This window comes from Bubalus kerabau, chromosome 1, assembly GCF_029407905.1.
Source record: "Bubalus kerabau isolate K-KA32 ecotype Philippines breed swamp buffalo chromosome 1, PCC_UOA_SB_1v2, whole genome shotgun sequence".
Taxonomy (NCBI): Eukaryota; Metazoa; Chordata; class Mammalia; order Artiodactyla; family Bovidae; genus Bubalus; species Bubalus kerabau.
The window spans coordinates 226,208,305-226,223,495 of NC_073624.1; the positions used below are offsets into that span (position 1 = coordinate 226,208,305).

Sequence of the window (15,191 nt, forward strand, 5' to 3'; positions counted from 1 at the left end):
ACATTTGCTTTCAAACTAACAGCAATTAGTTTACAATTAGGCCCCTTTTTTTAATCAATTTTAAAATGCTTTTCTGGAAAACATGACTAATTTTCAGATTTAACCTCAATTAACTCACAGCTCAACTAGAAACAGAATTATTTATATTAAGGAATTATTTATGTAAAGGAATATAATAGAAAAAGTACCCAAGAAAACTACTTAAAATCATAATTTATTGAAGACTTTACAAGTTTTCACCCTCCACTTAAAAGATGAGTCATTATGCTATAGCAGGAGGAAAAAAAAGAAATGTATAATATTCGCATTGACTATTTTATAGCTATGAAAAGAATTAACAGCTTACCTGAAATTCAAAAAAACCTGTTTTCAAAGCTTCTTTAAACATCATCTTTTCATAGTTTTGATCTGTCTTTATAATTCCTGCATTCATTTCACTACGGAGTATGGAAAAAAGGTAACTGAGTTTAAAGGCAAGTATATATAGGTATAAAAAAAAACTTCTAAATACATTAGCAATAGGTGAACCGTGAACTTCCAGATGTTCAAGCTGGTTTTAGAAAAGGCAGAGGAACCAGAAATCAAATTGCCAACATCCGCTGGATCATCGAAAAAGGAAGAGTTCCAGAAAAACATCTATTTCTGCTTTATTGACTATGCCAAAGCCTTTAACTGTGTGGATTACAATAAACTGTGGAAAATTCTGAAAGAGATGGGAATACCAGACCACCTGACCTGCCTCTTGAGAAACCTATATGCAGGTCAGAAATTAACAGTTGGAACTGGACATGGAACAATGGACTGGTTCCAAACAGGAAAAGGAGTACGTCAAGGCTATATATTGTCACTCTACTTATTTAACTTATGTACAGATTACATCATGAAAAACGCTGGGCTGGAAGAACCACAGGCTGGAATCAAGATTGCCGGGAGAAATATCAATCACCTCAGATATGCAGATGACACCACCCTTATCGCAGAAAGTGAAGAGGAACTAAAAAGCCTCTTGATGAAAGTGAAAGAGGAGAGTGAAAAAGTTGGCTTAAAGCTCAACATTCAGAAAACGAAGATCATGGCATCTGGTCCCATCACTTCATGGGAAATAGATGGGGAAACAGTGGAAACAGTGTCAGACTTTATTTTTGGGGGTTCCAAAATCACTACAGATGGTGATTGCAGCCATGAAATTAAAAGATGCTTACTCCTTAGAGGCAAAGTTATGACCAACCTAGATAGCATATTAAAAAGCAGAGACATTGCTTTGCCAACAAAGGTTCATTTAGTCAAGGCTATAGCATAATGACTCATCTTTTAAGTGGAGGGTGAAAACTTGTAAAGTCTTCAATAAATTATGATTTTAAGTAGTTTTCTTGGGTACTTTTTCTATTATGTTCCATAGCGTTGACTAGACGAACCTTTGTTGGCAAAGTAATATCTCTGCTTTTCAATATACTATCTAGGTTGGTCATAACTTTCCTTCCAAGAAGTAAGCATCTTTTAATTTCATGGCTGCAATCACCATCTGCAGTGATTTTGGAGCCCCCCCCCCGAAAAGTCGCACACTGTTTCCACATAATTAAGAACAAGTAAATTTGAGAAGGTATGGTTAGTCAAAGCTATGGTTTTTCCAGTAGTCATGTATGGATGTGAGAGTTGGACTGTGAAGAAAGCTGAGTGCCAAAGAATTGATGCTTTTGAACTGTGGTGTTGGAGAAGACTCTTGAGAGTCCCTTGGACTGCAAGGAGATCCAACCAGTGCATCCTAAAGGAGATCAGTCCTGAGTGTTCATTGGAAGTTCTGATGTTGAAGCTGAAATTCCAGTACTTTGGTCACCTCATGCGAAGAGCTGACTCACTGGAAAAGACCCTGATGCTGGGAGGGATCAGGGGCAGGAGAAGGGGACAACAGAGGATGAGATGGTTGGACGGAATCCCCGACTCAATGGACATGAGTCTGAGGATGCTCCGGGAGTTGGTGATGGACAGTAAAGCCTGGCATGCTGCAGTCCATGGGGTCGCAAAGATTCAGAGACAACTGAGCAACTGAACTGAGGACTTCCCTGGTGGTCTAGTGGCTAAGACTCTACACTCCCAATGCAGGGGGCTCGGGTTCGGTCCCTAGTCAGGGAACAAGATCCCACATGCTGCAACTAAGAGTTCACATGCTGCAACTGTTAATAAAGCATCCTGCATGCTGCAATTAAAGATCCCACATGCTGCAACTAAGACCCAACACTGCCAAATAAAGAAAGAAAGAAAGCTAATAATATTTTTATCATATAAAATTGCTATAAGGCTAAAATCAGACAATGGATCCAAAGTACTTAGCATAGTTCCCAGCACAAGTAAGCTTTCAATGAAGAGTGGCTATTATTAACATCTAAATTTAAGAGTTAAAAAAAAAAGAAAATTTAAGAATACACCAGGACTAAGCAACTCTTTAAAGTAAAAGTGGTTAGGGACTATAGATTACCTGGCAAAAACTTTATCATTGAAGGTATTGGCAGGACCACTTCTTAGGCTATCCCAGTTGGCAACCATTTCTTTCACCCATTCCACCCAGGTGTACAGGCGGAGAATACCTGCATCTGCCATGGCTTCCACAAAATTAGCATCTTCAACAGTGTCACCAGCATCAGCTAGAGCCAAGCGCATTCCTTGAAGAAGAAGAAAAAAAATTAATTGATGATTTAAAAATGTAGTTACTGAATATGAACTATGTGTGCAGGTGGGTACACTCCCAAGCCCACATATAGATTAAGAAACAGCAAGTGCTTTAACCCACTGCATGGATCAACAGCAAAAATAAAGATCACCAAAAGCAGAATCCATAATGATGTTGTTAAAATATTTGAATTTTCTATATTGATTTGCATACACTCAGCATCAATATGCGTTTCTTCTCAGGCATGTTGCGCTAATGAGATAAAGTGATCTTTAATGAGGCAGAGGAAAAAATGATAAACTTGGGAAAGATATCCCTATCAACATCTCAGCCTCATTTAAAGGCAGCAAAATATTACAATTATTTTAATGCATAAGAAAATAGAGTGCTACCTTTCATGCACAAATACATATTTTCTTACTTCTAAAAGCAGATTCTTCTAGGTTTCTTACTAACAAAATACAATTTTTAAAACAAAATCTTCCATCCTAAAATATTTAAAAAAAAAACAAAAAAAAACAACCCACCCATCTGTAAGAGTCTAATCAATTAAATAAAAAAAAACAACCCACCCATCTGTAAGAGTCTAATCAATTAAATTACAGGACATCCTTGCAATGGAAGACTATACTGCTATAAAAGAGTGAGGAAACTTTAATGTATCCACATGAAGTGACCTCAAATATGAATTCATAAGTGAAAAAGGCAAATTTCAGAGCAGTATGGATGGTATGCTACCATCTCCACCTTAAAGGAAGAGATGAGAATATGTGATATCAAATTACGTATGCATTAAATATCCTTTATAATACACAAGAAGCTGAACACATTTTTAACTTTTTATATTGTAATAATTTTACACTTACAGCAAGGATGCAAAAGACAAGGATAAATGTTTCACCATTTACCAGACTTTCTTAATGTTAACAACTTACATAACCACAGTTTCAAAAAAGCAGGAAGTTAACATCAGTATGACACTACTAACTAAACTACAGACTTAATTCAAAATTTCACCAGCCTTTTCTCTAATATCCTTTTTCTGCTCTAGGATTCAATCCAGAATCCCACCTTGCATTTGATTGTTTATCTCCTTAGTCTCTTCAAATCGTGACAGTTTCTCAGTCTGTCCTGGACCTTGACTACTGATGGGTAGTCAGGAATTTAACAAAATTTCTCCCAACTTGGGTTTGTCTGATGTTTTTGCATGATTAGATGGAGGTTATGAACCTCTGGCAAGAATATCACAAGAGTGATGCTGTATGTCTTCTTAGTGCATCATTATCAGGGAGGTATATGATATTGATATGACTTACTATTGCTATTGCAAACCCTCCTCATGTGGTCAGATAGTGTCTGCCAAGTCTCTCCACTGTAAAGTTACTATTTTTCCCTTTGTGATAAAGAAGTATCTTGGGATAGATACTCTGAGAATATGCAAATAACCTGTTTTTTTTTTTTTTTTCCTAAACTTTCATCCATTGATTTTGGCAACCACTGATGGATCTTGTTGTAACCTCAGATATGCAGATGATACCACCCTTATGGCAGAAAGCGAAGAAGAACTAAAGAGCCTCTTGATGAAAGTGAAAGAGGAGAGTGAAAAAGTTGGCTTAAAACTCAACATTCAGAAAACTAAGATCATGGCATCAGGTCCCATCACTTCATGGCAAATAGATGGGAAAACAATGGAAACAGTGACAGACTATTTCTGTGGGCTCCAAAATCACTGCAGATGGTGACTGCAGCCATGAAATTAAAGGATGCTCCTTGGAAGAAAAGTTATGACCAACCTAGACAGCATACTGGAGAAGGCATTGGCAACCCACTCCAGGACTCTTGCCTGGAAAATCCCACGGACGGAGGAGCCTGGTAGGCTGCAATCCATGGGGTCGTGAAGAGTCGGACACAACTGAGCAACTTCACTTTCACTTTTCATTTTCATGCATTGGAGAAGGAAATGGCAACCCACTCCAGTGTTCTTGCCTGGAGAATCCCAGGGAAAGAGGAGCTTGGTGGGCTGCTGTCTATGGGGTTGCAGAGTCGGACACAACTGAAGTGACTTAGCAGCAGCAGCAGCAGCAGACAGCATATTAAAAAGCAGAGACATTACTTTGCCAACAAAGATCCGTCTAGTCAAAGCTATGGTTTTTCTAGTAGTCATGTATGGATGTGAGAGTTGGACTGTAAAGAAAGCTGAGAGCCGAAGAACTGATGCTTTTGAACTGTGGTGTTGGAGAAGACTCTTGAGAGTCCCTTGGACAGGAAGGAGATCAAACCAGTCCATCCTAAAGGAAATCAGTCCTGAATATTCACTGGAAGGACTGACACTGAAGCTGAAACTCTACTTTGGCCACCTGATGCGAAGAACTGACTCATTTGAAAAGACCCTGATACTGGGAAAGATTGATGACGGGAGGAGAAGGCGATGACAGGGGATGAGATGGTTGGATGGCTTCACCAACTAGATGGACATGAGTCTGAATAGGCTCCGGGAGTTGGTGATGGACAAGGAAGCCTGGCGTGCTGCAGTCCATGAGGTCGCAAAGAGTCGGACGCGACTGAACTGAACTGAACTGATGGATCTTGTCTGTGACAATATTACTATGATGTTTCTCTAATGATGATTTTATATTTCACTCAATTCTTCCACATTTATTACTTGGAATTCTTCTGAAAATAAGAACAGTCCCCACTCCCCCACTTACTTATTCAATTATTACTATATATCCCTATGAGTTCATGAATATTTAATTTATGCAAGGGGCTATAATTCAATACTACATTATTTACTTTGTCTCTCAAAAAGTTCTTGCTTGGGCAATTGGGAGCCCCTTCAAGCTGGCTCCTGTGCCCTTTCAAACTGTCCCCATCCTTTCTGAAACATTTTCTCATTTTCTGGCATCATGAAATATTCCATGCCCATTTTGTATTTTCCCTACTCCAGACCTCAAATCAATCCCTGCTCCTAGGAACCCTAGTTCCTTTTACTAGAGAATGGTATTTAGAAACCAAGATCTGAATGACAGGTGTTTCACCGTTAACTAGTGTTTCAGTATCCACTCAGGCTCTCTCAGCAAACCTAGGAAATAAATGCATGACTAACCCACACACAAATCTATATTTATTTTTATTTATTTTTAAAATATTTATGTTATTTGGCTGCACTGGGTCTTAGTTTCAGCATGCGGGAACTTCAATTTCCACTGCGGCATGTAAGATTCAATTCCCTGACCAGGGATTGAACTGGAGTCCCCTCCATTGGGAGCAGAAAGTCTTAGCCACTGGACTACCAGGGAAGTCCCTATGTTTATTTTTATGTCTGTCTGTATAAAAAATAAAACCCATGAGTTTATGCTGATACTGCCAATTCCAATCCAACACCAGGGAGTTCATTTGAGCATTTCCTCTTAACTTATTTATAGCTTCTGATACTGAGCTCTCACCCACAATATCTGTTCAATTCCAGTAAACATATAGAAGTTTCAGAACTGTTAATATACACTTCTTAAAAAAAAAAACTACAATATTGTGTACAGTTCTTTTCGTCTTGCTATGCTGTCATAATACTGTTTTTCTAAGTAATTTAGGTTAGTTTTTCCCCATCCCTTTCAGTATAGTCTCAAACTGTGGTAGCCTTGATCAACAAAAAGAAGTGCCGTGATGACCAAAGGCTAGGTTGCATAAGGAAGGACTGGCTCCTTCAGGTTAGATAGTGCATTCTTTCTCTTGACAAAGTAATGATTAAATGAAATAGTAATGAAGTCAGGGGAAACGTATTTTTCAAAAAAATGAAGGCTTCTAGGTTCAACTCATCTGTATCAAATATGGAGGAAATACTTTGAAAAAGCTTCCTATGTGCTTAACGTCTCTACAAACTATTTAATTTTAGAAATAGCATGAAATAGGGTTTCCAGGTGGCACTACTGGTAAAGAGCCCACCTGCCAATGCAGGAGACATAAAAGATGTGAGCTCAATCCCTGAGTTGGGAAGATTCCCTCGTGGAGGGCATGGCAATCCACTCCAGTATTCTTGCCTAGAGAACTCCACTGACAGAGGAGCCTGGTGGTTACAATCCATAGGGTCACCAAGAGTTGGACATGACTGAAGCAACTTACCCCAGCATGAAATTAGGAACAAATCAGATAGCACTAACAGTGAGTTTCCTTTGAAAGAAGACTCTAATAATCTTAGCTTAAATTTGTTTCTAAACAGATCATATTAACAATTCTTATATTTTAAAAATTATGTTGCTTGTGCACAAAGAAAACATGAATATTTTAAAGTATTGGTAAAAGCTAAAGAGAAAAGCAATGAAACTGAAACAAGAATGCTAATTGCCTTCTGCAGTCTGAGGAGAACTGGGGACACTAAGCAACAGCAATAAAAAAAACATATACTCACCATCAGCTGAATATTTATCAACAGCTTGGGACAAAGTGAGGAAGTTGCCTGTGGATTTTGACATCTGAAAAATAAAGTCAATGATAAGGCTTTAGTAAGAGTATATATAAATAAAGTAAAGCAGATCAGCCACATCAAATTAAATGAGCAGGCTACAACTAGATTAAGATAAAAAGGATTAGAAACATGCAAAGGAAAAAACACTTTACACTTATTTTACAGAGGAGAAAACTGAAATCCAGTCAACACAATGACTTGCCTGAGTAACTAATCTGCTGCTGCTGCTGCTAAGTCGCTTCAGTCATGTCCGACTCTGTGCGACCCCATGACGGCAGCCCATCAAGCTCCCCCATCCCTGGGATTCTCCAGGCAAGAACACTGGAGTGGGTTGCCATTTCCTCCTCCAATGCATGAAAGTGAAAAGTGAAAGTGAAGTTGCTCTGTCGTGTCTGACTCTTAGTGACCCCATGGACTGCAGCCTACCAGGCTCCTCCGTCCATGGGATTTTCCAGGCAAGAGTACTGGAGTGGGGTGCCATTGCCTTCTCCGATTAACTAGTCAGTGACAAAGCTAGGACAACATCTCCTGTGTGACACTCAGTCCATGGCTCTTTCCATTAACTGATACTGTTGCTTGGGAATTGGTTTAGACGTGGAATGATTACACTATAACTATGGAACACTTCAGCTGGTTATAAGAGCTTTATAACAATTAGAGTCATTCAGAAAAGAATGGACAAGCTCATTAGGTCAAAATTAGGGCGTTAGGAAACTTCTTGTCATTAGGGTCACAATAGTTGCTTATTTAAGTTGCGCTCTGCCTGAGGGCAGCACAAGTAAGTAGGCACTGTGCACAGCCCAGCAATCTTTACTGTTTAAAAAACTTCTATGCTTGGTAACTTTGCTAACACCAAAGAGAAGCAGCCATTCTATCAAGTTTCTACTACAGAGCAATAAAATCTTGTAATAAAATGAGTATGAAACTTAAGTGAAAGTGTAAGTCGCTCAGTCATGTCCGACTCTTTGCAACCCTATGGCTCCTCTGTCCATGGAATTCTCCAGGCAAGAATACTGGAGTGGGTAGCCATTCCCTTCTCCAGGAGATCTTCCCGATCCAGGGATTGAATCTGGGATGTCCTGAATTGCAAACAGATTCTTTACTGTCCGAGCCACCAGAAAGCCCTCTACCAGGGACATACAGTGTATACATAACACAACAATGTGGAGACCAAAGGAAATATCATGTTATATTAATAGCAGGATTTATACCTGTACTCTCATATACACACATGCACACACATATATATGTAGATATATATACAGTTTCACCTTGACCTATGAAGAAAAAATGAGTTCAACAATCAAAAGTCCTTGCTGATTTAACAAAATCTATAAAGTAGCTATTTTTCAGCCTAATGTACAAGTTATCTTAAATGAACTTTTTTATTCCCTGTTAGGGCACTGGTTAAAAAAAAAATCTCATTTTGCAATTCATATCATCTGCTATTTGTTTAAATCTATAACTATTTTCATTATGATATAGCAATGAATATTCTTTGATCATTAATATTCCATCAGATATAGCAAGATTCAATGGTTGGAACAAGTCCAACTTGTTAGAATTGTTATTAATGAGAAATAAGTAACATTGCAATTTAATTTTTTTGTTTGTTTGTTTAGTTGAGGAAGCGTGCCCCTTTCTCTGGAGAAGGCAATGGCACCCCACTCCAGTACTCTTGCCTGGAAAATCTCATGGACGGAGGAGCCTGGAGGGCTGCAGTCCATGGGGTCGCTGAGGGTCTGACACGACTGAGCGACTTCACTTTCACTTTTCACTTTCATGCATTGGAGAAGGAAATGGCAACCCACTCCAGTGTTCTTGCCTAGAGAATCCCAGGGACGGGGGAGCCTGGTGGGCTGCCGTCTATGGGGTCGCACAGAGTCGGACACGACTGATGCGACTTAGCGGTAGCAGGACCTTTCTCATGTGCACAAAGGCATTATAGGGGCAAAAAAGGGCTCGTCAAAAGGTTGGCATAACTCCTGTTGAGGATACTGAATACTCAGATACTTACGAAGCATTAAAAAATCATATATATTAATATATGTACTATGATTATACTACTGTGATACTACTAGTATAATTGAGTATCATTAGCAGCAATAGGGGAAGTTGCAGTAGTATAGGGAGAGAGATACTGTCGAGAAAGAAGCACTAAATAACACTTAAGAATCCTACAGGCTCCAAAATTCTATTATTCTAATTTACTGGCTAGTCACAATAAAAAGCAAAAACCACCAAATTATTTTCTCAACTTAATGAGAAAGATGCAGGGTCACAAAGCTAGAATCTTTATATTTCCTGTCCATTTCTTTGTCTCTCTTCTCTGGTAACAATTTGTCACTCTTTGCCACTCTAACTCTAAGACAATTATTATATAGGAAAGTTTTCCCCATCCCTCCTCTCAATTAATACTATCTACTCCACTCACTCAATTTTAAATATAAATCTTTAATTTACATTGGTAATACTAAAAATTTTAAATGCAAGATTTTTAACTCTCTGATTTTCATATTCTTTGTTTAAGAAAGTACAACGTCCTAAATCTGAAAAACATTTCTGCAGAATTCTAACGTTTCAAGAGGTAATGAGCGTTACCTTCTCAGAGTTGAGGAGGAGATGTCCATTGGCTCTCACAGCTACAGGCCATTTATCACTTGACAGGTAAATGTGTAAAGATAGAAAATAAAATTTAAAGATTATGGTTTAGCCTTAAAAACTTGAGGTAAATGCTAAGAGTCATAACGTTTCTTAAGGCAAATGTGCAGGGATATTTATTGAGTCCTATTTATAACAGGGAACAAATGAAAACAAGTATCCATTAGTAAAAGGACTGGTTTATAAATTATGGTGCAGGTATACAATGAAATACTATGAACTATCTTAAAAATACAGGCCAGGCTATATATATAGATATAAAAAGATCTTTGTTGTTTAGTCACTAAGCTGAGTTTGACTCTTTTGCAACCCCATGGACTACAGCCCATCAGGGTCCTCTGTCCATGGGATTTCCCAGGCAGGAATACTGAAGTGGGTTGCTATTTTCTTCTCCAGGGGATCTTCCCGACCCAGGGACTGAACCCACATCTCCTGCATTGCAGGTATATTCTTTCCCACTGTGCCACCAGGGACAGATCATCTTCCACGAAAAGTTGCAGTGAAAATTACATGAGTTACTAAAAGTGATTTTACCAGTGGTAGCATAAGCACCTGAAGCTACCACTTATCTATAATTTTAACACCCTCATATATGTCCAAAACTTGATGCAATGGGATAAATATTCAACCATGTTACTAACAAGTACTTCTAAGACACCTGATTTCTCCAAAAACACATTTAAACCAACAGAGAAAACTAACTGAATGACAACAACCACATCAGATTTATTTTATTCCTCTTCTTCAAAATCTTTTATTCTTGAGAAAGAAAATGTAATCTCATTCTAAATGCAATCTCACCCTAAATACAAGAAGTTCCATGAGATTGCTTTGGTTCTGCAAAATAAAATTTGAACAGTGGGACGGGTTTGTTTCTCCAGCTACTTGAAGACAGGAGAGAAAGACACAGGGGCATGTCTGGGTCAAAAGGGAAGATGACAGAAAGAATACTCTTGAGCACATGGTATTAAAAATGCATCTCTGATCCAGATTCTAGTCAGAACATCATGACTTAATACTGGAAACTTGGGGCTCTCAGCTCTAAAGGGATGTTTCCTTCCCATTCTAATGACCTAGGCTTTGTTTGAAATTGCCTGTTATTTCAGCATCTTAACAGGTCAAATGAGTCATGTAATAGGTCAAGCATATTACTGATTGACCATCAAAGTATCTGAAATGTGAAATGCTTTGGCAGCCCAAAGCAGGTACAAGAATTTCTGGATATAATAGGAGAAGGTGTGCTTTCTCCTTCAGTACATTTAATGTAAGAAAAAGAATGTATTGGCAAATCTAACCTTACCCTCTACAATAACATCAGTATATTTAAAGCCACAAGGAACCCTTGTCAATAATCAATACGTGTAGTTCACAGCTTTTTTAGCACTCACCATTCTTCTGGCCACATAGCCACATGATTATAAAGGAAATATGAAAGATGATTTGGAATAAGATCCTTGCCAGAGGCTCGAAGATCCACAGGATACCAGAACTCAAATTCCTGCTTTAACTGATCTAATTTTTCCTTTGGGATCTGAGTCTTAGGAAATGGAGCTTCCTTGAAGAAAATATAATCCCAAACTTCTTTGGTCATTTGCTGTGGTCTGTATTAAAAGTAATGGATAAACAACAACAGAACATATATATATAGTTTTGTTTGAAAAAACCAGCATTCTAATCCAACCATGAAGTAGAAATCAATTTTTTTTAAGTATTTATTCTATTTATTCGTTTGGCTGTGTTGAGTCTTAGCCGTGCATAGGGGATTGTCACTGCACCACGCCAGGTCTTTCATTTCAGCACAGACTCTTCAGTTGTGGCACAGGCTCAGTAGTTGAACAACTCGGCCTTAGTTGCTCCTCAGCATGTGGGATCTTAGTTCCCCGACTAGGGATTGAACCCACATCCCGTGCATTACAAGGTGGATTCTTAACTACTGGACCACCAGTGAAGTCCCAGAAATCGCTTTCTTAAATGTTTTACAGTAACAAATGAGAACAAGAGACTCCCATAAGAATAAAGAGTGAATAACAGAGGGGTTATTTATTACTTTTTCTCAATTCAAAAGCAAAACCATCATGACAAAATTCCACTAAATGAATTCTTATAAAAACGAATTATTAGAAAGTATTTTCAGGGACTTCTCTGGTGGTCCAGGGGTTAAGAATCTGCCTTCCAATGCAGGGGACATGGATTCAATCCCTGGTTGGGGAACTAAGATCCCACTTGTCAAGGGGCAAATAAGCCCACATTCTGCAACTGTAGAACCCACGTGCTCTGAAGCCTGCACACCACAATTAGAGAGAAACCTGGAGCACTGAAGAGTCCTTGCACTGCATGTAAAGATCTGGAACGCCACAACAAAGATACTGCCTCAGCTAAGATCGAATGCATCCAATAATAAATTAATTTTTTTTAAAAAAAAGCATTTTCAATACATAAATCAAAAGATTATATCTCATGCTAACAAAGCACCTTTCTTCCCCTATCCATTTACCAACCTGATGCCCAACGGAGACTCTGCTTGTCCATGCAAGTTACCTCCCTGCAGCAGGTGTGCAACTGTGTAAAATGCCATGTAAATAGTGGAGTCAGAGAGCGATTCAATCAGCCACTGCTCATCCCATGGCAAACGAGTACCTGTAAGTAAAAGGAAGAAAATCTGTGCAAGATGAATCTAAGAGACACTTCATCCCCAGAATTCACATTTTCAAAAGCAGGTCTCTAGCACTGACAAAGCTACTTTTGTAGGTTCCTAAATTTACTTGAATAATATAAACTGATAAATTTTTTTTAAAAAGGGGAAGCACTAGAAATTTTCTATTTAAAATAACTGCACCATAAAACTATATGGGTTAGATACTTCTGCCATCAGGTGAATAGGAGTGGGGACCAGATCCTAGTTTCTCTCACCCTCTAACCAAAATCCTCTCACTTCCAGCTCAGAAAAACAATGGAAGAGAAGGGAAAATGGTGAAGGGTTAACCTGCTGTGTAACTGGCAAAGTCATTCACACAGAAACCTGAAGTTTGCTTACCTAAGCCATAAGTTCTCGAGCAAGCGTGCTCCTGCAGCCAATCTAAGGTTGCTTCGAAATTCCTCCTAGTCTCCTCACAGTACCTGGACAGAGCAGAATATAAAGTGTCTCTCCTCTTCGGCTTCATTGTCTTCGCCGTTTCTCACCTCCTTCCCCTTCCCCTTGGAGCGGGAATGGCACCCCACTCTAGTTATTCCTGCCTGGAGAATCCCATGGACGGAGGAGCCTAGGGGGCTACAGTCCACAGGCTCACAGAGCTGGACACAACTGAGCCACTAACACTCCCCTTCCCCAGCACCTTCTCCCAGCTTACGTCTCCAGGCTCTTCAAGCATTGGGATGTCTGTTTTTTCCAGTTCTCTTCTCCATAATCCAAGTACCTGGGAGTGGACAAATTGATTAAAAAAAAAAAGTCAAGGATAAGCAAAGTGACGGGAGAAAATTTCTGCTTGCCATCTATAAAAGAAACTAACCACTGGTCACACAGGGCCACAACACATTCATCTGAAGACCTGGACATAACTTGCTTCTCTGGTTCCATGTAAATATATGCATCTCCCTAGATGAAAGTAAATAAAAATATGTCAGATACTATGGCAAAGCAATCTCTATTCCTCAAGGATAAGAAAAGAAGTAACTTAAAAAAAAAAAGCTCTACCACCAATAACTAAATTGCAAGTTTTCACTATATCTTCCCTCTTCCCAGAGTAGAAGTTACTTGCCTTTCTTTCTGTATATCACTTGTTTCTGAAAAGGCCTGCATCTTTATCAATCAAGTGGATCACCTTCCCTAGGTACAGCTTATTCCTTTGCAGAGTAAAAGATGTTTAACAGCTTCTACTGCTATGGTTTGAAGGCTATGGCAGCCTTCTATTTTTGTTATAAGAAAAACATAAAAATTGGAAACTAAATGCATGGAACAACTGCCTTTAAAAAAACACATGCATGAAAACTAGATATGGAAAATAACATTACTAAAGATTTACAGTATCGTGAAAAATTCCCACTGGAAAACTGACCATAAATTTTATTTTTTTTTAATATGAACACAAATATCTCTTAAGGTGTTACAATCCCAAGCTTATTAGGATAATTTTTTAAAATAATTCAGCATTGTTATTCATAAAATGATTGACTGCTCTGTGTACTTAACGCAAGTTCTTCATACTGAAACAGGTAGGGCTTTGGTTTAACAATGGTAAATTAAAAACAGACATTCAATTAACTCTGCTCCTTCTCAAAATTCGAACAAAATGACAACAAAGAGGTTTTCTTTTTACTGGTATGAAGTTACAAAGACAAGAATGGGAGAAGAAATAACATCAAACAAATTTTGGAAACTAAAAAGCAGAATGACTGACAATTGTATTAGTGGACCAAAGGAAGCTAGCTGAATCCTAAGCCCACAGACGAGAGAGCTGAATTCTTGTAGCTCAGTTGGTAAAGAATCTGCCTACAATGCAGGAGACCTGGGTTCAATCCCTGGGTGGGGAAGAACCCCCGGAGAAGGGAAAGGCTACCCACTCCTGTATTCTGGCCTGGAGAGTTCCACGGACTGTATAGTCCCTAGGGTTGTAAAGAGTCGGACACGACTGAGCAACTTTCACTTCACTTCACTTGCATTACAGAACCTCCAAAAGACTCGAGATTTGTGGCACAAGACAGCTCTGGAAAAGGAGGTAACATGATGCTGGAAAGAGGAAGACTAACTGAAGTCTTTTAAAGAAGTTAGAAGCAGATACCCTAATCCCACACTATGCAGACAGGCAGCTGCCTCTCCCTGTGCCTGCAGAGCAATGAGGGTTTATACTCCGGACAGGACAACACAGAGTCTCCCAACCAGAGGACAAAGTTGAGGGAATGGGTTTCATAGTGAAAAGAGGGGGATTAAGAGAAAGTCAGCACGTGGGTGCTGATACCCACTCTAGCAATCTTCCTTCATGTTAGCTCCCAGAATGCTCACTTAGCTTAGACCCTTTAAGCCAGAAACTGAAGACTCTTCTGAGGGGAATCTAACAAACCACAAAGCCCTAATTAACCACAAGGCTAACATCAGGGCTTCCCTCTGACCCAAATGGAACTTCCAGATCTCTCCCAGTGACAAGTCCTACCTATATCCAAAAAGGTTCCAATCATCTTTTTGTATGCACTCTTAAATTATCAATAGTTTTCCTCAGACTAATAAGAAATTAAAATTTCATATTCATGAAATAAGAATTGCAGCATCCTATCACAAAAGATCAGATAACAAGAATAAGTTCTTAAACTGGCTATGAGTTGGTAAATGCTTAAGCTGAGTAAGAGGTATACAGGAATTCATTACACTACTCCACTTTTTTATGTTTGAAATTTTCTACACAAAGAAAAAAA

At 38.8% G+C, this 15,191-nt stretch overlaps 1 protein-coding gene across 2 annotated transcripts in view; it reads right to left on the minus strand.

Annotated features, from left to right (window-relative positions):
* LARS1 (leucyl-tRNA synthetase 1) overlaps nt 1–15,191 on the minus strand; it is a 68,887-nt gene that overhangs the window by 16,367 nt on the left and 37,329 nt on the right. For both annotated transcript variants that reach the window (XM_055557117.1, XM_055557125.1), the window contains exons 16-24: nt 13,295–13,380; nt 13,136–13,201; nt 12,823–12,905; nt 12,287–12,425; nt 11,177–11,389; nt 9,729–9,786; nt 7,071–7,134; nt 2,474–2,657; nt 347–437 (exon numbers count right to left, since the gene is read on the minus strand). In XM_055557117.1, coding sequence (XP_055413092.1) covers nt 347–437; nt 2,474–2,657; nt 7,071–7,134; nt 9,729–9,786; nt 11,177–11,389; nt 12,287–12,425; nt 12,823–12,905; nt 13,136–13,201; nt 13,295–13,380 — 984 coding nt within the window. The remainder of the gene's footprint in view (nt 1–346; nt 438–2,473; nt 2,658–7,070; nt 7,135–9,728; nt 9,787–11,176; nt 11,390–12,286; nt 12,426–12,822; nt 12,906–13,135; nt 13,202–13,294; nt 13,381–15,191) is intronic.